Raw genomic sequence first — 22,262 nt, 5'->3', positions numbered from 1 at the left:
TGGGGTGAAAGTCAGCCTTGCAGCTTAGCAACAACATATCATTATCGGTTTTGTAGTGTTCTAAGTTTGCATTAAAATCACAGTAACCAAGGGCCTTTCTATAGAGGATGAACCTAGATGCGGTGGGGCAGTAGTCGTCCACAGGTTTCAGGCTTTGACAGCGAGACAGTGTGTGTGTGTGTGTGTGGAAAGAGGTGAGCAGTCATGATTGTGCACAGTCACGAGGCATGAGACGACAAAGAGTGGCAAACAGTCAATGCTGATACTTCAGAGTCTCTACAAGGGGAAGAACTAACCCAGGCACACTACTGGGCCTCACATGCTTTTGTATTAACATGCAGCCTATCCAACAAAAGGAGAATATTATACAGCATATCTGCTCATGAAATACTGGTCACCATGGGTTCTACTGGACAAGAGATTGGAAATGTGTTTGAAATGCGTTTGGTAAATAAAAGGTGTTTAGACATTTGCAATACGAAGGAGAAAATAATGAGCATCAAGTCCTTGTGTGTGTGTGTGTGTGTGTGTGTGTGTGTGTGTGTGTGTGTGTGTGTGTGTGTGTGTGTGTGTGTGTGTGTGTGTGAAGTAACTATGACTTCTGCTCAGCTCCTGCAGCAGACTGGGCTGCACTCTCCGGTTTAAGGATCTGGTAGGTGATGAGGTACTCCGGGTAGGCCTGAAGGAAAAATACAGAAAGACATTACCCAATATGACAAAGCAGGTGTTCAATGTGCTTTTGCTAATGTTATCGGAAAATTGTTCTTAATGTGTCCACACCAAATGATGCAACATGAATGAGGCAAATACAGGGAATCCTCTTCATTCACACAAGTTGAAATATTTCAACTTGAGTGGGAAATTGCTGTGTCGTGAAAGGTCCCTACACGGAGCTCTATGATAGTAGCTCACACACCAGTAACATTAGTCCAGAGACCAGACCAGACTATGTGGAGGAACCAGAGACGTGCCTGTACAGACAACAAGGTCGCTAATGTTCTTGTCTAGATGACATGTTTTTGAGTGTTGATGGAGCAGCTGCAATGTTAATCCAAACCCCATTCAGAAAACAAGCATTTTAAAAGTCGTTTGCTTTTCGTCTTGTAGTCAGACCTTACAAACTTCAGACTTCAGGTGATGGTATGAACTCAGACAGGACGGCGGATCTGAGACTTCACAACATGTACAAATAGCATGAGTGATAAACCCCAACGATCTGACGGTCAAACAAGTAATCCAGGACGAGAGTAGAATGTGTGCGAGTGTGAACACAGCTTTGGGCGTTTACCTGTTCTCCTCTGTAGATGACATACTCGGCGTAGGCCAGGCCGTTCACACTGGGCCGCCCGATCACCGAGTGGTGTCCTGGGGGGGCGTGGGCCATCTTCATGGCACTGAACTGGAGAAAGGACTTCCCCAGGGTGACTCGGCAGAACAGCATCTGCCTGAGATGGCAGGTGACAGGAGGCAGTTCAGACACAAGCATCCCAGAATAATACATATAAAACCTATTTATGCCCATCCTCTGGTTTAACTAGGGATGGGCAACACCAGGCTTCTAAAGGTCAGAGGACACAGACTCTGTTTGGTAGAATTTTACAGAGAGTTGAATAGGTATGTGAATTTTTAAACTAATGATCGTTCTTAGCATAAAAAGGTAATTACATTTAAAAGGCACATCACATGACACAACTGGCCATTTATAACACATGCATTGCAAAAAAAACATTAAATAAGATTAGTGGGAAATGAAAAAAACATCCGAAATACACATTTAGGATTTATATACTGATTAAGAAGAGATAAAACTCTCCTTGTAAAACTCTTTAAAAACTTTTACTATAACTGGGAAAGACTCATGGACGGTGCTTTTTATTTATTACTCTTCTAACCTGTAGTCTCTGGCCTTAAACTGAGATGGTGATCATGACTTTTAATGTTGAGGTTACTTGTGTTGCAGCTGTGTGGAACCATTCTGCTTGGTTGTCATGTCTCACAGTTTCCACGGTTAAAAACATGCCAAACTTGTGACTGAAAGCGCCTGGAAGAGATGCACCCATGTTTTGTTCTTACTGATATTTTCTTTTTAAAGGAAATGAGGAGCTTGAGAGTATGGAAAAATGTATTACACCGGATCCATCAGCCCATCTCTAACCAGATATCTTTTAGTTGTTGTGGTGTGATGCTGCTATTAGACTATTCCTTATATCCAAGTCAAGGTTACCTGTGGCACAGGTAGCAGGATCGGTCTTTGTGCGTTGGGCAGCCCGTGCCTCCTCCGATGCCGTAGACGTACTGATTGCTCTTTGAGGAGTTCTCTGCGAAGTAGATGCCTGCTCCAAACATCCCTCCGATGTACGCGTGGCGCTCGTCGAACCCTTTGTGGATGATTGCGTTGATGAACGGGGAACCTGAAGGAAGACGAGGCCACAGTGGCAGAATGATATCATATACAGTAATTGACATGCAATGATTTACAGAATTAAATAAGTGCATGCCTGACAAACAAACAAACAAACTAAACTATCACTATTTATTTTTATGGTTACCATGAAACAACATCCGCTCATTGTGATGGTTGTGGTTCTCATCTGCGATCTCCTTCTGCCGGTGGGTGTAACGTTCCCTCAGCTTCTTATTTACCACCTTCTGAATCTGTGGGGGAAACCGTGACACACACATAGAACACGATGTTGGAGTCACGTCCGTTTTACACCAAGAGTTAGATGTTGATCACTGTTATTGGTTCTCATTAATACGATCTAACCAGAGAAACAGTCCCCATAGAAGCTGCTATGATAACAGGTTCAGACCTTGATGATGTTGTATCTGCTGAACACCCCACCAGCGTTTCCTCCGTCTCTGTGCTCTCTGATGGTGCTCTGCAACTGAGGGGAACACAATGAAAAGGGCAGGATTTTATAACCAGGATACATATTACTTGCCACCAGTAATTATTTTCTTCTTTTTTGCTGTTGTTTCAAATATAAATCAAGCGTTTCTCAAGCATATACAGTGTCTGCATGAAGCACGATACTTGAATCTACTATATGATGCAATTATTTGTACAAAATCAGAGTAAAAAAGGCATTTACTAAGATATTTAGTACCCGTTTAAAATGCATTATTCATCAGCAGAAGAAATATTGATTTAAAAGGACACCATAAACAGAGACTGGACTCACCTCCTCCTCCACGGACTGGTACTCCTTGTCATCTGGAGCGAGATCTATCAGTATGGTGCCCTGGTTGGCACAATGGAATGTCAGGTAAGGGTTGCCCCCTGAAAAACAACAACACAGCGCATCACTGGCTATGACGTGTTAATTTGTAAAGTGTTACAAGAACAGTCTCTTCCTGCCTCCTTTCTTTTGGTTTCAAACTGTCTGACTACTTGTGGAAGTGCTGCAGACGTCACAGCATGCTGCCATTCCCAGGAAGACATACTATGACTCCTAACCTTGCTGGCCACCAAGCAGCCTCTCAACTCCCTTGATGAGCTTGTGTCGGTGGCCGTATGCATTAATTCCAATTTCCTTCAGCTCCTCATGACCCATGTCAGCCAGCACATCCAGACTGATCTGGAAAAAGGAAATAACCAAACAGATTGAGAAGTTTATACCAAGCAGAAAAATCAACTCAGTCTTGTGCTGTTGGTCTGTTTGCTCCAACATGAAGGTGTTTTGAGTGTATTAAGTATATCGGAGACGGCCGACCTGCTCCCTCTCAAAAATGTCCCTCAGGTGCTCCAGACCCAGGCTCTTCATGAATTGACTTATATTCATGTCCAGCATGGCCACTGCAAGAAAGGGGCAATCACAGTTAAATGAGAATTAGTTAATCAATGTCAAACAGGCTTCATGCACATTTTACTCCTAAAAGTCCCACAAATATTCCATGTCCAGATTTTATTATGCCAGATGCCATGAACTTACTCTCCCCTTCCTTGCGGTCGGTGCCGGTGGCTCCGTCTGCCACTCCAGAGGACCCGGAGGCAGCAGCTGTAGCCAGCTCAGTGAGCGGTCCGGCCAGGTTGTCTATGCTGCTTGCAGCCGACAGACAGGATGGCGTGGAGGCGGGGGAAATGACCGAGGCGCTGACCACTGTGGCCTGGGGCTTGAAGCAGCTGGGCAGGGCGTCTGGTGGCATGGCGTCCATCAGCAGGGCCCGGATATCATCAGCCTGCAAGGATGGCAGGAAAAAAAGGTTTGTTTATTGTACTCTCATTCCAGTTAAGTGATCAGTTGGGGCCCTCAAAGAACAAACAGAAGAAGCAGTGTGATTCTTAATCAACAAGAGCATGATGATGTGAAAATGCCTTCCCCAATTTATGATTCATTTCAATATATATCATTTTTCCACCACGTATCTAGGCCTGAAATGTGCAGTAATTCCTAAGCTATCAATGTCCCCCAGGTTGGTTGCCAGAGTTACCGTGGCCAGGTCCAAAGCAGTCTGACCCTCTTGGTTCTTCATGGTGGGGTCGGCTCCATGAGCGAGCAGGAGCGCGCAGAGCTGTGTACGACCCTTCTGGGCCGCCTCGTGGAGGGGTGTGAAAGCCCATTTGTCCGTAGCATTCACACATGTATTGTACTTGATCAGTAAGGCTGCAATGTCCACATGCTGTGAAGAAGAGAGGCAACAGAGGGCAAGTCAGTCTCTGAACCACAAAAGACGACATTTAAGTTCAATGAAATAACAGAACAAACTATAAGACTACAGGATATATTTTTCTGAGAAATGTATCTTTAAGAAATGTAGTAAGTTAGTGTAGTTCCCCGTAACATTCTATTTATTTTTATTAAAATTAAAATTTATTAAATTTTATTTAATTGTCTTTTAAGTTCCTATCTATCAAAGGGTAAGTTAAAACAATGGTGGTTGATCATGTGACCCACTAATGAAAGTTCTGCTTTGTCCAGAAATAGGATCTCCATGTCTGTGGCCACATTCCCACGCTAAATTCGAATTGAGTTTTATCTTTTTCCGTCAGTCAGCAGCGGTTGGTCTGCAGGTGGAGCTACTCACGGAAGTATGCTGCGTTTACTTGGAATGGGAAATCAGTAACTTCCAACTGCTGAGTCAGGCTTAGACTTAGTTCGGGCCCAGAAAATCAAGCTACCCTACCCAAGCCTGTTCTGTCTGAGCCCGGCCCGGCCCAACACATTAAAGGGATAGTTCGGAATTTTGGACATAAGACCTATTTTCCAAGTGAGCCGGTGTGTTCGAGACGTAAGTCAATGGTTCTAGCTAGACAGGCATTAAAAACAGTCTTGCCCACTCCACAGTGCACCCAAGGCAAATCCATTGTAACGGCAGACTATCGATGTACATATGTGTTGATAGAATGTTTGAAATAAATCCTTAAAAATGCAAGGTTGGTTTTATTTCAGTCTCAGCAGCAGCAGCGTGTCATACTTCCTAGTAGGCTATGGCAGCGGCGGAGTGATATCACCTAGCACTTATAAGTTACCGGTTCTATAATAGTTTGTTTACCTGCTGTCATTGCTACAGACGCAGAGTATCCTACAGTGCTAGTTTCTTCAATCTCACGGAAATGGCCACTTTTGGAGAATATACTGAAACTTTTGAAGACAATGATGAGGAGTTTTTTTTCCACCCAAACCCAACCGTACCTGTACGAGCCTGAATATACAGAGGAAGAATTGCGCGAGAGGGATGCTCAAAGGGCAGAACGTGAACGAGCGTCTGTGGAGACCGAGACAGCCCCCGCTGGAGCTGAGAACCGGGACCGAACTGGTGACTGGTGGCCGCCAGGAGGGAATCCCCTGCAACGCGTCCGAGGGTTTACGGGTCTACGGACAGAGCAGAGGTCCGGGTTCGCGGTGCGTAATTGTGGGTTCACGTGGCCGTGGGCTGCCTGGTGTTTGCGTGAGGTCCAAGCGCTTTTCATCCAGGTCTGAGGGCATGAGTCCCGACAATTCGTCCCGGTTCGATTGCCTATTTACGGGCAGTATTTCGGGCGGCGTGTCTTAGAGTTTTGAGTCCGACGGAGAGTCCGCATGTGTGGATTCGCGGAGCCGCCCGCTGCCCGGTGTTGGTCTGCGGTCCAAGGGCTTTTCACCCAGCTCTGAGGGCACGAGGCCCGATTATTCGGCGGTGTTCATGTGTCTATTTACCGGAGGGAATCCCCGCAACGCGTCCGAGGGTTTACGGTTCTCCGGACGGAGCAGTGGTCCGGGTTCGCGGTGCGTAATTGTGGCTTTGCGTGGCCGTGGGCTGCCCGGTGTTTGAGTGAGCTCCGAGGGCTTTTCAGACAGCCTTGGGGGTATAAGTGCCGACAGTTTGGCCCGGTTCGAAACTAGTTCCTCAAAAAATGGATGATTCATGCGATGCAAGGTTAGTTTTGTTTAAAATATTATTCTATCAACACAGATATTAGATCGACAGTCTAGTGTTTTAATTGATTTGCCTCGGGTGCACTGTGGAGTGGGCAAGACTGTTTTTAATGCCTGTCTAGCTAGAACCATTGACTTGCGCTAGCCATAGCACAAGCGAACTCGGCAACTAGAAGAACTGAATGAAATGTCTTGAAAACGTCTCCAGACGTCTCGAACACACCGGCTCACTTGGAAAATAGGTCTTATGTCCAAAATTCCGAACTATCCCTTTAACTGTAATTAAGAGCCCGAGCCCGATTTCAACCTGACAATTATTTTAAATGCATGAGGCTGTTGTATGTGCATATCTGTGGGAAGTGGGGGTGTGGCTGCACCACTACTCAGCCACAAAAATATGAAAATTATTATTATTATTTTATTACTATTATTATAGTGCTGCCACGATTAGGATATGAGTGGACAAGCCGACACGTATGTTATCGCCTTCTCCCACTAGTCACTTGAAACGATCCCGTACCTCGGACTTTCCTGATGACTTTGCTTAACGTTAATTGTCCTGTTTTTAATTCATCCTTTATGTCTCCAAGCTCCATGTTGCCCTTTAGCGTAACTCCTTTATTCTTTGTTTTAGCTGCACAGAGCAGAACCGTTATGAATGATGCTTTGTACACATTTGTTACGTAGACCTACTCTGCTAAACATATAACCAATAATATTTAATGTTTATGACCTAGTCTTCACCTCAGATTAGGCCAATAGAGCAATGGTTAAAAAGAAAATGAACGAACGAACATAAACGCTTGATCAAAGGCCCGGCCAGACTAGGACTGCCACTTTAAGCGTTTTCAACGTGTAAATCGATCCCACTCCGGATCAGGATTGGATTATGTACTGTGTTTCTGTTGGTGAGACTGACCCCATAAGAAGCAGCATTATGAAGAGGGATAAGGCCTCCTTTGTCCTGGGCGTTGACATCAGCACCATGCTCCAGCAGATACTCTGCCACCTCAAGGTTGTTGTACCCAGCTAAGGAGAAGGAATCAGAATTAAGATCGGGTCCATTTTTAACATTGATCACAAGAACATATGCCAGGTCGCTTTAACTGAATATTTACCATACTTAACAGATTTTCTTTTTAATAACTGAAAAATGAGATGGACTAGAGACATCGGAGTCACAGAGCGGTGCCGTGCATCTGCACCACTGCTGCAGAAAGCACACTGAGGAAGTGAATGCTTTCAGGGAAGGTAAATGCCACGCTCAGAGTGTCTGCCGAGTTCAGTCTCCAGTTTCTCCAGTCTTTTTTCGGAATTCAGATCAAACTTTAAAACGGACAGGAGAAGTCGTCTTAATATGAAAAAAAAAAAGCAATCTGCCTCGGGGGAGTTGGCATGATCGTTGGCGCACAGTCTGTGTAGAGTTCCTGTTCATCTTTTCTCTCCATGACCTTATGAATGCATCATCTATAAACTTGTTCCATAGGCATTATTAATTGTTTTAAAAACACACGCATTCAGTATTGTGAGCGCTGAACCCGCCGCCATATGTCTTGTCCAAAATTCAAAAATATATCCATGTAGAGATGTGAAAATCACCAGAACGATGTGTTCCATCTGTGATGCAATACAAATGTGTTTCTTGACAAAATGATCCACTATGTTTTGCTGCCATTTTAAGAGTTTTTAAAGCACATTTTGATGATTATCGGGATAATATTGTGAATTGTAATTTTGGCCAAGATAATGGTGATATGAAATTTTGATATGGTCCCATCCCAATTAGCTAGTATTGATTACCTGCAAGGTGGAGTGGTGTGGAGTTACGCCCCTGTGTGTCTCTGCAGTTGATATTCTCTGGGGAGCAGAGCTTCTGGACTCGGGCCAGGCAGCCCTTCTTGGCAGCATCCAGCAGGGCAGCATCGCCCCTCAGCAGGTCCTGGATATCTGTATCTCCATCCTTCACCATGTCCAGCGGCATGTTGCCGTCGCGGTTCTTCTTGGATGGGTCGGCTCCATGCTGAACAAAAGAGTTCCAGTTTCTTAGATTTTATACATTTTACTTGAAATATATGAAACAATTTGCCCTCCTCACAAAAATGAAAGACAATACTAGTCCTAATAAGACAGATGTCAACCACGGGTCCTCACTTTGAGCAGCAGTTTGCAGATCTCATATTTGCCCTTGGCTGCAGCCTCATGAAGTGGGGTGAATTTCCACAGGTCCGCCACGTTGACTGAAGCTCCATGTCTGACCAGCAGCTCAGCCACTTCATAGTGGCCGTAGGAGCATGCGTTGTGGAGCGGCACCAGACCGCTAGTGGAGGAAAAACACAAGGGAAAATCTTCACACATTGATGTCTTGCCAACTTCAAACTTGTATTTGTGTCTACTGAATGCATCATCATAGTAGCATTATTAGCTCTAAAAATCTAAACACAATTGATTGATTCCTTCCATTGTGTCCATCCTACAGATGGGAAGGAGGGCAGCGCTCACCCCTTGTCTTTGGCGTGGACGTCAGCTCCATGGTGCAGCAGGTATTCAACCACAGCCACTCGGTTGTAACCAGCTGCAAAGTGGAGAGGAGTGGAGTGGCGGCCCTCCAAGTCCCGACAGTTTACATTCTGGGGGGTGCAAAGTTGCTGCCATAAATAGTAACAATATTAGCAACTCAACTCAGTGGTATAATAGCAGGTTATCAAGACAATTCAAACAGGGCTTTCACAGTCATTTGTAAACCAGTGCTGCTAGCATTTGAAATGTCTACAAATTCTTCAAGAAAACAAAGAATAGCTCCGGTCACGGTGTACAATAATGATTTCATTCAAAACAATTGCTGCCAAAAATCGGCAACTTTAAATTTAATTTATAAAACTAAAAGTATTGTGTATAAAAACCAAACTGTAGCAACTGATGGTATAAAACATGGAAGAAACAGTGAGCTCACTTGCACTGTGTCCAGATCCCCCGCTTTGGCAGCCTCCAGAAACCTGTAGTCCACGTCAGAGTTACGTGTGGGGACATTTTCTGAAAAAGAAAACACATTAAATACAAAGCAAAATGACCAACATGACCAAATGACTAAAGGCTCGGTTATGCTTCCGCGTAGTGATCACGCAATGGCGACGCAGTTGCTTGGAGACCGTGATGGTTCTGCGTTGGGTTTACGTGTCGAAATGCAATTCAATGCCACACCGGTAGAGGGCGCTATGTTTTTTGTAAAGACTGACCGACCGACCGAGACTCTTGACGTATATCGTCGTTAGCCTCGTTATAGCCTATTTGTTTACCTTCCGGCTTTAAACATCCACAATTTTTCAGAACTTGGTGTTTTATTTCTTTGTGCAAAAGCGACAAGGTGCAAACAATAAAACAAGGTGCAAACAATAAAACAAGGTGCAAACAATAAAAGTATTAAAAGTTTAAATGGCAGTGTTTATGAATGGAAACCGGATAGCGGTCTCCAGCGGATGTAGTTAGCGGACCAATCACAGCCAATGCTGCTGCGTTGGTGTTGCGTCGCCTCGACGCGCGTCTAGGATTTTTGGGAGGTGCACGTCGGGCCCTTGCGTTGGACGTAAGGGGGGTTCGCAAGGACGTAAGGGGTCTGCAAGGACGTAAGGGGTCCGCAAGCCCCCTTGCGTTGTGTCGACGCGGAAGCATAACTTGGGCTTTATACAACTAGTTATTTTCATTTGAAAGTAATACATCAGGTTCTAATATTACTATATGATATATGTTAATATCAGTCTTTAGATGAGAGAATTACTGATTACACTTCTTTTGGAGAAAACCGCAGAAGTACGACTAAACATTATACATCGAGGAAGATAATGTTTCATAGCAGGGAATCAGAAGCTCATGCTTCTTGAAGTTCATTACAAATCTAGTGGTGGCCATATGATATAGCTTCAGGGCATGCATAGCAGTCACAGTCAGCATAGCATTTTCCTTTGAGGGAAAAGCGGGATGCAGGGGAGCGCTTCATTCATTCATTCGAGCACTGAAATCCACACAAGAGTTCTGCATACTTCAGACTATAACATCGGCTTTATCTTGTGCAAAGGCGAGCAAGGTTGTTGGAGTGCATTTTCATTCTGAAACTTATCAAACCTAAAGGCAAACAATGTTAAATAGTCCAAAGCCCAGTGTGTGTGCTTACCATTAAGAATCTGTTGCACAGCCTCGTTCCCCATCTGAGCAGCAGTGAAGCCTTGCAGAGACACGATGGAGGGGTCAGCCCCGTAGCTCAGCAGCAGCTTGCAGGTCTGGATGTGACCAGCCAGCGCAGCTCTATGGAGAGCTGTCTGACCTAGTGTGTCCGCAGCATTTACCTGATGGCACAGGGGGTGAAGGGAAGTTTCAGGAACACACACTTTGAATCCCCCTCAGATCAAATTAACTCATTCCATTTTCTAGTAGAACTGAATGGAAATGTAAAAGCGAAGAGACCTTTGCTCCGTGTTTCTGCAGCACCTCCAGGATGTCGTTGTGAGCTCTCTCAGCAGCAACGTGCAGTGGAGTCATGAAGCTTAAAGACACAACGGGCAGGACGTTATCACCTTCTCCTGTTTTTCTTTTCTTCTTAGATCATTTGCTCCAACATGCAGTTGATTTTCTCTCTTACAAGTTTTTACTGATTCTAGTTGTTCTATGTGGAAGACATTACCCTGTTTAAACTTGTTACACTATCCTAACTATAATGTCCCGATGCTGTGTTCACAACAATAAGCAACGTTTTTGCACGATGCTGTGTCTACCAGCATTGAGATTGTCCTCCTGACGTTGGTGAATCAGAAGTGGAGGAAACAAATGTTGTCTCCTGTGTCTGAGGTCACAGAGGTCTACGATAGTAGCTCATACCAGTACAGAGACCAGAGATCTTCTAAGGGACAAACAACAATTTTGCTGCTGTTGTCTCAGACTGACCTCAAGTTATTTCAGCATCCTTTTTTTAATTTTTTTTATTTATTAAATCACTGCAAAATAGTTTATTTTGGATTCATTCATTTGTGTGTGGTACCTTTGGTAGCTTATCAATTCTAGTTTTTAAATTTTCAATCGAGGTAAAATGTTGAAACTAAATGTCAATACTTACTCTTTGTTCTTCTCGTTGATGTTGGCACCTTTACGCAGCAACAACTCAGTCACCTGCTTCCTCTTGGGGTGGGGCGAAGCCACGGCACAGTGCTGAAACACACAGACACATTAGATTAGTGTGCTGGGATCTTGATATTCCGAACCAGGACACGTTTTAAATGCCAGTTCACTCAACCTATAACTAACTGGCTGTACATCATTATTAATCCTACAGAGCACTGTAAGAAAGATCCCTTTTAATGACTCGGGTGAATGTTCTTAAGCATTTGGAATCAGGATTATTTATCCGCATCAACATCATTTGTAAACAACAAGGAGGCTAAGAGGCTAAGTTTCTTTCCACACTGCACTCAAATGTCAAAGCAATCTTCAGCCCAACACAAGAAATAAGGCTGCAGTCTGACCAGAGCCGTCTCGTTGGTCTGAGGATGTTTGAAGCTGATGATCTCCAGAGCCAGTGTCTTCTTCACTTTGGTCATATCTGCCTCTCTGGCTGCCTGCAGCAGCGAGTGACCTTTGAACTCATCTACAGGAAAGAGAAAGTAGAAAATGACATTCTCGAAATGCAAATTGAACTGAACCAATATGTACATGATGTCAGTGTGTATTTTTCCATTCATCGCTCTGAGTATACATGTTCATGTGACTGAGAGAACTCACAGGTGAGCCGTTCTTTAAGTTCTGGAGTGGGAGCCATGTCCACGGCGCTCTTGCTGTGACAGTTCAGCAGGGTGGGATCGGCCCCATGACTCAGCAGCAAGGAGCACACCTCCACTCGGTTCTTGGACGCTGCCTCGTGGAGAGGAGTGAACTGCCACAAGTCCATGGCGTTCACACAAGCTCCATGCTGCAGAGAGAAAAGCAACCAAAGCAAAGAGGTGTACAGAATGTTTCTCCCCACATCTGCCATCATCAGAAAACATCTAAAATGAAAAGCAAAGACTGACAAAGGAAGATTAGCAAAAGTGCAATAATTATTCAATTATGTTCTCACATAGGCCCTTTTGAAATAAAACCTTTTGTGGGTCTTACTTTCAGCAGAAGCTCGGTGACCTCAAAGTGGCCGTAGGAGCAGGCGTTGTGAAGTGGGACCAGGCCACTGAGGGACAAGACACTAGGTTAGTGAGGTCAGAAGTTGCAACTGAATGACGAGGTTTTTGTGCGGTGATCTAAAAGATCTTCTCACCCTTTGTCCTTGGCATGAACATCGGCTCCGTGCTGCAGAAGGAGCTGGACGATGCGGACGCGGTTGTAGCCAGCAGCCAGGTGGAGGGGCGTCGACTATAAGAGAGGACGACTGGTTAGCACAGGCAGATTACCCTGCTTCAGTGTGTACACCTTCCATGGCCACAGGAGCAAGCAGCTGATTAGGCCAGAAACACGGTGCAGGCTATGCTTGGTGAGTTGCAGATGAATGGCGGATATGATGCAAGGTCAACGGAAGTTTTTTCATTCTTCATCTTTCTAAACACTGCCATTTGACAGCAAAATAAATTCCCATGTCTTAAGAGTTCTAAATTAAGTTTAATGTGGTTAGACGACAAGAAAGAATTGCTAGTGCAAATGTTAAGACGATTAAATTCAAAATGGCTGCGTAAGAATTACGGTTGGGTGATGATCGCTTCCTCTCTTTTTAAAAACGTAATGTAGTCATTTAGTAAAACAAAACAAAACAGGGCAAACTTTTACTGTGAATTTTCTTTGTGTTTTGATTCCTCATCATCAATTTATTTATAAGTGCTTTGACTTAAAGAAGAAGAAGAGCGTAACCGGCACTAAATCCAATAAGGGAATTCATGACTGGATTCAAATTTGATTAAATGCCATCGAACCCCAACCGTAACAGGATGCAAAAAAAGCTACAATAAGCAAGCTGATGGATTGAGAAAGCATCTCCAGAAGCTATTAGAAAATAAAATAAAATGACTTCCATCAGCCAAGGAAATTAAATGTTAGTCTGAGCAAAGCAGCAAATTCAACTTCACTTCTCTACTCAAAAGTCTAGCTCAGGTCAAGCTGACAATCATAAACGAGATACAGCATTCATTTAAATTCCCATGCAAGAAATAATTCCTAAGAAGCCAACGGTTAGATCTCAGACTACAGTGATAAAATCAGACGGCTGGAAGTCCAATCGTGGAAGCTTCATTCAGTGTGGGATGACATGAGCATTCAAAAGTCGTTACCATGGAGACAAGCATAGCACCAGAATGACGGGTGACAAATGTAGTCCATTCATTATCAACTGTTCCAACAGGAATGTGAAGTAGACACACATTTCCACACATATTCAGGTTTCGCTTGATAAAATGCAGGGGGGGGGGGGGGGGGGGCTTTTGGCATGCATGAGTGATCATCAAAACAAAAAAAGGAATTAAATAAAAGCCAGATACTGAATGAAGAGTGATTGAAAGTTGTGTGAGTGTGCAAGGACAGACTGAAGAAAGCAGGCGGTAGGACACACACACACACACACACACACACACACACACACACACACACACACACACACACACACACACACACACACACACACACACACACACACACACACACACACACACACACACACACACACACACACACACACACACACACACACACACACACACACACACACACACACACACACACACACACACACACACACACACACACACACACACACACACACACACACACACACACACACACACACGATATATGAGTGACCCATACACCCAGGTCCATGATGTGCAATTAACAAGTGACAGCCAGCTTATTGGTCAAATAAAAACAATGGATTACAAAGGAACAAAACTTCAAAAAGAAAAAAAATCACAACAGTGCATCAATTAAGTGGCCGTTATCAAGGTCAACTTACCAGCATTTTTTGGGATGTTGACTGATCGACAAATGTTGCCAGAGTCACACGGAAAACAAAACGAAACAAATTACAAAATGACAATATCTTTTCACAGCAATTCTTTTCCTGATTCTTAAGTCAATGAAACACAAGCCCTGTTTATAAATCCCCGGCTGATCTGGCAAATAGGGGTGAGATTAAACGGGACAACTGCCGTAGAACTTCTCCTCGGTTTTCTCTGCGGCTTTGTGGAAAGGAAAGGATTGGTTAATGGTGCCCACTGGTTCAAACCCAGACCAATTATGCATTTGCATACTGGCCCGGATCATGCAAACTCTAAATAAACTGCAAAAGTCAGTAAGGAAGTCTTAAACTGCTGTTGAAGGAAATGTGGTAAGGAATGAATGAAATAGGCAACTGCTGATTTACTGTTAGCAACACGGCATAGTGGATACATGGCAATGAAATGGATAAACAAGCCTAAGCCTAAATTAGCAATGCAAATGCTGTCATTACAACATAAGTGCCAAATGCTTCCTCTAAAGTGATCTCTGTGAGATTCTCCTCCTAGTTAAATCTCCACAAAGAGAAAAAACACAAACTTGATGCCTAAAATACCGTCTCATGATCTAAACACTGCTTCCACTGGAAGCAAGTTCCAATAACATGGATTGAAGAAGAGACACTAGCAATATCACAAATAAATGTACATGTATATCAAGATCACAATTAGCATTGCTCCATCATCGGGTATGGAAAAGTGATTATGAGGATGAAGAGACAATATCGCTGCCATGACACCTGGTCCAACCATGTTCACAGAAACACTGAACTGCAAATGAAAGGAATGGTTTGTCTACTTAACTTCCAGGAGATTTATACAGAATCAACTAGTCTAACTGGATGAAAGTGATGTAATGTACTACGGTGAAAAGACACCGGACAACCAAACATGTCCAATTGAAACTGCTGAACCTCTGGGATTCATGAGGTTGGAGAGTTTACATGTTAGAACAGAAGTGGATTTCAAGGATGGTCTGATTTGAGTCACACATCCACTAAGTGTGTGTGTGTTGCACAGTGGTTTGTTCCATGTCAGGTGGTCACATTTAAATCAGACCTTGACTCACACACTGTATGACAGAAACCACCTCGCTATTTTTTTAATGAAGAACTTTAAAAATATGGGACAACAGATGTGTAACCCTGCACAACATGTTGTATCAAAGGTGTGATGGCAGATATCTGTCTGCTGTGTGAAAAGGTGCGGTACATAGTGGCTCATTTACCTTGCGGCCATCACTGGCATGGCAGTTGACATTCAATGGAGTCAGCAGCGCCATCAGCTTTTCTTCATTTCCACTCCTGTCATTAAAAGAAAAAGGCGAGTGTCATTCAATTTTCCATGCAACACCGGATGCAACTAAGTACTCCTTTTCGAGCTGGTCAGATTTGAAAGTCGAACACAACATAGCTGAGAAAATACATAGGTCAAAGGCCAACACAAAGTACGTCTAGTGAACAGTTAGACTGATACTCACCTTGCTGCTTCCAGAAGTTCATCCTTCTTGTATTCACCTGGATGAAAATAAAAATTCTCATTAGAGCTAGGCATGCAGTTTACCCGTTTTTACTTAGTCCAGGTGGAATAGTTGGGAGGCCGATAAAGAGAAGATGCAATAAAGGCTGTTGACAAAGCACACTGCTCGACCAAGATTACAATTTTTAAATCTTGTATTGGCACGTCACTTGTAAATGTGAGGGTTAAAAGTATGGCTGGGACGACTCGTCGACGTAATCGACTACATAAATACGCCGACACGGATAGAAATGTGTGTTGTCGTCCCAAATAACTAGATTAACTCTCGTCCCACACTCCAGTCCAGTGGTGGCGGGAAGTTTCCCGCTGCTGGCCTGAGTTTTTGTTTTTCTTAAGTAATATTGACAGGCAATCGTAGACATGAGCGGCGCTAACAAGCATCATTAAATCCACGCGACTCCGGTCCATCAGCGTCTCTGGCCGTCTGTCAGCGGCAGCTCTGCGGGGCGGAGTGACTTGGGACAGCCCCCCTTCACCCCTCTGTTAGAGACTCATCACATATGAGCAGCAAAGACGTTTAAAGTCTCTGTGTTCCGCTCTCAGGACTTTTGTAGCTTCTAACTGGAACTCTGTGGTCTGAACTTTAGTTTCTGTTAGTACTTTCAGAAAACATCTATTATTTTTTTTTTTTTTTACAGTTTTGTGTTCTTTCAGCTGAATAGGACTCGTGTTAAGTCACTGCTGATGGAAACATTTCCGGTTTCTGCTGCTTCACAATAAAAGCTTTAAAATAAAGTAAGGGGTACTTTTATTGTGAATCATTTTAAGAAATCAATGTGTTTATTCGCATTATACCCAATACTTCATAGGCTTATGGCATACCTTTTGATTAATAATAATAATAATAATAATAATAATAATAATAATAATAATAATAGGCCAATATCAAAAATAAGAAGTAGCAGAAGAAGAAACTGTTGTGATGTCTCCCTCTTTAATATGTATCTGTTTAAAGTGAGGTTCATAACAGTACCATGTTAAAGTTTAAATTTTAAAATGTTAACAAGAAATGTTTTGATATCCATATTGTGTGAATAGTTACATTGATCAAGTAATGTGAAATAATCAGTAACTGAAAAATAAATCTAAATCTAGATTAATTGTTTGAAAAATAATCATTTGGGACAGCTCTAGTCAAAAACATAAAAGCGAGCGATGAACAGCTGAGAGAGACTGACCAGTGAGAACAGCCTTGGCTGACGGGTCGGCTAGATCCAAAGCAGATTTTCCATCAGTGTTGCGGATGTTTGGATCAGCTCCGTGTTGGAGTAACACTGAGTAAGAGAGGTGTAGTTAAAGACTTTTTCTTCATTCAGACTTCATTTTTGACTTAAACCATTTTTCATATTGCATCAACCAGTATCACGCTGATCATATTCAAAAACAGGTACAGTAAGTTGGTTAGAGCAAAGACATTGGTAGACAACACAATCCTGCCAAGCTTTTCAAGAACCTGGCATATTTGCAGACACATAGGACTAGAACAATCTTGAAAAACATTGCCGTTGTTTGACATAACTGACAGGCATCCATACCAATGCAAACATCTATCTTTCCCTTGATGGCAGCCTCGTGTAATGGAGTGTAGTTCCAGTTATCTCTGGCGTTGGGGTCCGCACCCTGACACAAGAGGAGGCTGACAACTTCTGCGTGGCCAAAAGAGCAGGCATTATGCAGGGGGATCAGTCCTCCGTCATCCCTGGCGTGAACATTGGCTCCCGTCTGCAAGAGGTGCTCAACCACATCTTTTCTGCCAAAACCTTAAAGAGAATCAATATGAAACTCAATTTAGTATATTTTTTAAATATTGTGTTAAGAGTAGTGCATGTGCACTAAAAAGTAGCCTGGCGATCTAGTATTGCTACAAAACAATAATAACTAGAAGGGGTGGGGGGAAAATTGTTACACCATAGTATCGCAATATTTTGCATGGCAATTTTGTGTTGATACATGGGTGCCAAATATCAATCTTTTAAAATAGAAACTGTTCTTACAAAGATGGAGTGTTGGTCAGTCGGTAAATCCATTTGCATAACGTGTATCAGCACACATCAAGGCTGTCTGGTGAAATCATTCTCCTGGAGGACTTTAGCTGCAGCTAAAAAACCCTCAACCATGATCCCCAAAGTGTTCTGTACTTCAGACGCAGAGCCAGCCACCTTCTGCCTGCAAACTCAGTTAACTGGAAATGTCTGATCACAGCAGTACACCTGTGATGTATATATGCTTCACAAAGTGAAAGGCCACGTTTACTACCATCCCGACCAAAGCATCATCTATTAGGATTATCAACAGCTGTGTTTCTGAGTGTGGTGATTTTAATTGAAGCTGGTTAAATCGAATATTGAATTATTAATTAGAAATGTTATGGATATTGTGGATTAATTGGTCGCTATATTATTGAAGATTTAAAAAATAATAAATGAATCAGATCGATCAATTAAAAAAACAATCATTTATGTGCAGCCCTACTGATTAGGTAAAACATTTTGACAAACTGCAAAATTAACATTTGGAGAAAAAAAAGAAGGAGATAAAGATAGACAATATATCACAATATATGTAATCACAATACTAAGCACGTCGCAAAATCACAGTAAGGTATCGGGACTAAGTATTGTATTAATAGTGTTGTGAGGCCTCTAGTGACAGAAGATTAATCTAAAAAACCCTACAAAATAAACCCATTACCAAGTTATGAGCAATGGATAGGCACCATCAGTTTTGACTGTTAGCCACGACTACAATAGTGTTGTATATTGTTTTGTCCAGAAGTTGCGCTGAAGATTACTTAGGGTAAGGTAACTGACTCAGATTTATGCTGAACTGGCTTTGTAACCGAAAAACCAGAGTTTCCCTCATCTCAGTGTTAACTAACTCAAGGTTTTCACTAAACCTGCTTTCTGAAACGGCCCCCAGTTTGTGTTGCTTACCGTTAGCTTCATGTCGCAGTGTATTTGCTAAAAATGTCTTTTTGGATGATTCCCGGCACATTAGCTGGTTAGCACCACTGGGCTATTCATTGATAAACTGCATTTAGTTGTATTGTTGCCATAAGGACAAGCCACGAAATACAATGCTAACAGCATAACACGTCGACCAAAACACAACAACATTTGCTAGCTAACGTTAGCCACGACAGCTTATGTTGCAAAACATAACGCTGCTGAGTCGTTAGCTTAGCTCATAGTTACCCGCAGCGAAGTGAAGGGGAGTTGATTTTCGTCCAGCCATGTCCTTCGCGTTTACGTTCACCGAATCGACAAGTCTCTTTACTCGGGATACGTCTCCGTTGCGACATGCTTCGAATAACTCCCGAAACGCCCCGCCGATGCCGCTGCTACCATCGGAGGGGCTGGTAGCTCCGGATCCGGGGCTCGACACGCCGCTGCTGCTGCCGCCGCCGCCGGAGGTGATGGTGGTGAAGCTCGCACTGCTCGCTAGGACCGGGGCGGGGAGGTCCGGCGAGGCCAGAGCCAGCTCGATCCCTCCGCTGCATTCTCTCTCAATCTCCGGGGGTCCAGCGACCGAGGTCAGCAAAGCCATCGGCGGAGAGGCCGGAGGAGCGCCCGAAAGGGAGCTGTTTCTCGGCGGAGACTGTAAGGTACTTTGCTGTTGTTGCTGCTGCGATGAACGACGAGACACCGCCATTACAGCAGCTCTCTGGCGACAATAAAAGCTGCTCCTCCTTTCCGGGGAAAGTGCTCGCGTTTCCTGTCAGCTGTTTGCCCTCAGTGGATGCTCGGCTGGTCGTGGCTGTGGACAAACCCTCGATCAACTTTATCATGTATTAACACGGCCATCTGGATCTCAGAGACCTATAAGAAATACCTGCAGCAATGTTTTCTCTGGGCACTGTGAGCTCATCTTGTCACATTTTCAAAAGGAAATACATACTTATCAGACAGTTGGTGGCAGTATAATAACCACATTTGCAGTTTACCCCAAAATGTCCCTCATTGATTGGTACTAATATGCATTGCTACATACACATGACATTACAACACTGTAGAAGAGTGATGAGGGAAAACACATCATGATCTTAGTTTTTTTAAAGGCTGTATTACAGTTTCTTACAGTTTTGCTGTGTTCCTTAATCAATGGCAGCCGATCATAATATATGATTATGTATCACTCTGATTCAACCTGCACGTGAATCATATTTAATAACTCATATTAGTGTTAATTATTTGTATCAAATCGCAGGTTGTTCATTTGACACTATAAAACAGCTAACTAAAGGTGCCATGAAACTAACTTAACAGACTAGAACAGCGGGAACCTCTGGTTAACATTATATCTATTTTAATCAGTAATTATGTACAGGATAGGATACATATTTTCTGAGAGCCATTTTCTTTGTAGTGAATTATGAGCTGTTGCTTTATTGAACACACACACACGCACACTCGCACACACACTCGCACACACACTTTTAGACACCCATCAATTCAGAAAACACAATAGTTGTGTCCCAATCCAGTGGCCACATCCAAAGACCAAATGCCTCCCATTTCAAAGGTTCCTTCAAATGCAGCCTTCTTTTCCTGATTCTTTCACGACTCACCCTTTCCCATGATTCATCAGGCCCCTTGTGATGATTGAATTTAATCAATCTGTGAGCGGATCAGCAGCGGGATCAATGGTGTAGTGGTGGGTATATGCAGGTATACGGGGTAAACCCACCTCTTTTTCTGGTGGTATACCCACCAATAAGCCAGAAAGCCATTGGAATATATAGAAGAGTTTCCCCTTTTCCTTCTCTGTAACCTACCCATCTACCTAGCAGTACACCCACCTCATCAACTACCACCACAGATGAGACAGAAATAGTCTTTCAGCCTGAAATATATCATCAAACGATGGCGCCAGTGCTGAAGCATATCCTACGTCGTCATTTAAATAAATAAATGAAAAAATTAAATGAAATAAAAAGAACATATCTCTGGCTCCATTTTAATCATATAACTCTAGTTACCTCTTCTATTGTCGTTCTTGTCAACCACAGCTGGTTGCTAGGTGATGGGAGCGGCAAAGGTGATACAAACCGGTAAACTAATTCTGGAGGCTGCTTGGTTCTGCCTTCATGGTCTGCAAAAGGACCCGGCCGATCTAGACTGAGAAGGTCGCAGGGTTCGACTCATGAGGATGGAATGTGGTGACCTCGTGCTTCTGACCTGCATGGTCCAACGCCGCTCTGCTGACCACAAACCAACTCTCAGAAAGCTGAACTCTTCTGGAAGGCGTTCCACAAGGTTTAGGTGTGTGTTTATGGGACTTTTTGACCATTCTTCCAGAAGCGTATTTGTGAGGTCACACACTAATGTTGGACGGGAAGGCCTGGCTCTCAGTCTCCATTCTAATTCATTCCAAAGGTGTTCTATCGGGTTGAGGTCAGGACTCTGTGCAGGCCAGTCAAGTTCATCCACACCAAACTCTCTCATCCATGTCTTTATGGACCTTGCTTTGTGCACTGGTGCACAGTCATGTTGGAACAGGAAGGGCCATCCCCAAACTGTTCCACAAAGTTTGGAGCATTGAAATGGTCCAACATCTCTTGGTATGCTGAAGCATTCAGAGTTCCTTTCACTGGAACTAAGGGGCCAAGCTCAGCTCCTGAAAAACAACCCCACACCATAATCCCCCTCCACCAAACTTTACACGTGGCACAATGCAGTCAGACAAGTACCGTTGTCCTGGCAACCGCCAAACCCAGACTCGTCCATCAGATTGCCAGATGGAGAAGCGTGATTGGTCACTCCAGAGAACGCGTTTCCACTGCTCTAGAGTCCAGTGGCGGCGTGCTTTACACCACTGCATCCGACGCTTTGCATTGCACTTGCTGATGTATGGCTTGGATGCAGCTGATCACCATGTAAACCCATTCCATGAAGCTCTCTACACTTTGCCGTGCCTCAGCATCCGCTGACCCCGCTCCGTCATTTTACGTGGTCTACCTCTTCTTGTTGAGTTGCTGTCGTTCCCAATCGCTTCCACTTTGTTATAATCCCACTGACAGTTGACTGTGGAATATTTAGGAGTGAGGACATTTAACAACTGGACTTGTTGCACAGGTGGCATCCTATCACAGTACCACGCTGGAACTCACTGAGCTCCTGAGAGCGACCCATTCTTTCACACATATTTGTAGAAACAGTCTGCATGCCTAGGGGCTGCTTTTATACACCTGTGGCCATGGAAGTGATGGAACATCTAATTTCAATTATTTGGATGGGTGAGTGAATACTTTTGGCAATATAGTGTAGTGTCTGAGGAAGGGAAAAAGAGGCTCATGGTTCCCAGTTAAAGATTTATTTATACCATACACATTTTAGGTATGAACATCAACAAAACA

General features: G+C 43.6%; 1 protein-coding gene across 3 annotated transcripts in view; it reads right to left on the bottom strand.

Moving 5' to 3' along the window:
- Nucleotides 1-19,591, bottom strand: part of LOC311022653 (poly [ADP-ribose] polymerase tankyrase-1) — a 20,160-nt gene extending 569 nt beyond the window's left edge. The window contains exons 1-29 of one of the 3 annotated variants that reach the window (XM_084024111.1): nt 19,102-19,591; nt 17,443-17,667; nt 17,086-17,181; nt 15,849-15,885; nt 15,597-15,672; nt 14,326-14,346; nt 12,649-12,743; nt 12,495-12,561; nt 12,123-12,309; nt 11,867-11,988; nt 11,461-11,552; nt 10,815-10,893; nt 10,525-10,696; nt 9,310-9,389; nt 8,859-9,004; nt 8,511-8,676; nt 8,160-8,379; nt 7,279-7,388; nt 4,435-4,623; nt 3,936-4,182; nt 3,717-3,799; nt 3,461-3,581; nt 3,186-3,283; nt 2,814-2,888; nt 2,550-2,655; nt 2,225-2,411; nt 1,289-1,445; nt 587-679; nt 1-534 (exon numbers count right to left, since the gene is read on the bottom strand). The exon at nt 1-534 is cut by the window's left edge and continues 569 nt beyond it. In XM_084024111.1, coding sequence (XP_083880237.1) covers nt 593-679; nt 1,289-1,445; nt 2,225-2,411; nt 2,550-2,655; nt 2,814-2,888; nt 3,186-3,283; nt 3,461-3,581; nt 3,717-3,799; nt 3,936-4,182; nt 4,435-4,623; nt 7,279-7,388; nt 8,160-8,379; nt 8,511-8,676; nt 8,859-9,004; nt 9,310-9,389; nt 10,525-10,696; nt 10,815-10,893; nt 11,461-11,552; nt 11,867-11,988; nt 12,123-12,309; nt 12,495-12,561; nt 12,649-12,743; nt 14,326-14,346; nt 15,597-15,672; nt 15,849-15,885; nt 17,086-17,181; nt 17,443-17,667; nt 19,102-19,558 — 3,798 coding nt within the window. In that variant the 5' untranslated portion in view covers nt 19,559-19,591 and the 3' untranslated portion in view covers nt 1-534; nt 587-592. Of the gene's footprint in view, nt 680-1,288; nt 1,446-2,224; nt 2,412-2,549; nt 2,656-2,813; nt 2,889-3,185; nt 3,284-3,460; nt 3,582-3,716; nt 3,800-3,935; nt 4,183-4,434; nt 4,624-7,278; nt 7,389-8,159; nt 8,380-8,510; nt 8,677-8,858; nt 9,005-9,309; nt 9,390-10,524; nt 10,697-10,814; nt 10,894-11,460; nt 11,553-11,866; nt 11,989-12,122; nt 12,310-12,494; nt 12,562-12,648; nt 12,744-14,325; nt 14,347-15,596; nt 15,673-15,848; nt 15,886-17,085; nt 17,182-17,442; nt 17,668-19,101 lie in introns of all 3 variants that reach the window. The other 2 variants (XM_084024110.1, XM_084024112.1) reach the window with 2 other exon arrangements.
- Nucleotides 19,592-22,262: the final 2,671 nt, after the last annotated feature.

This window comes from Eutrigla gurnardus (assembly GCF_963514095.1).
Source record: "Eutrigla gurnardus genome assembly, chromosome: 13".
Taxonomy (NCBI): domain Eukaryota; kingdom Metazoa; phylum Chordata; class Actinopteri; order Perciformes; family Triglidae; genus Eutrigla; species Eutrigla gurnardus.
Note: the sequence above shows the minus strand (reverse complement) of the source record. Positions and strands in the feature narration are given on the sequence as shown.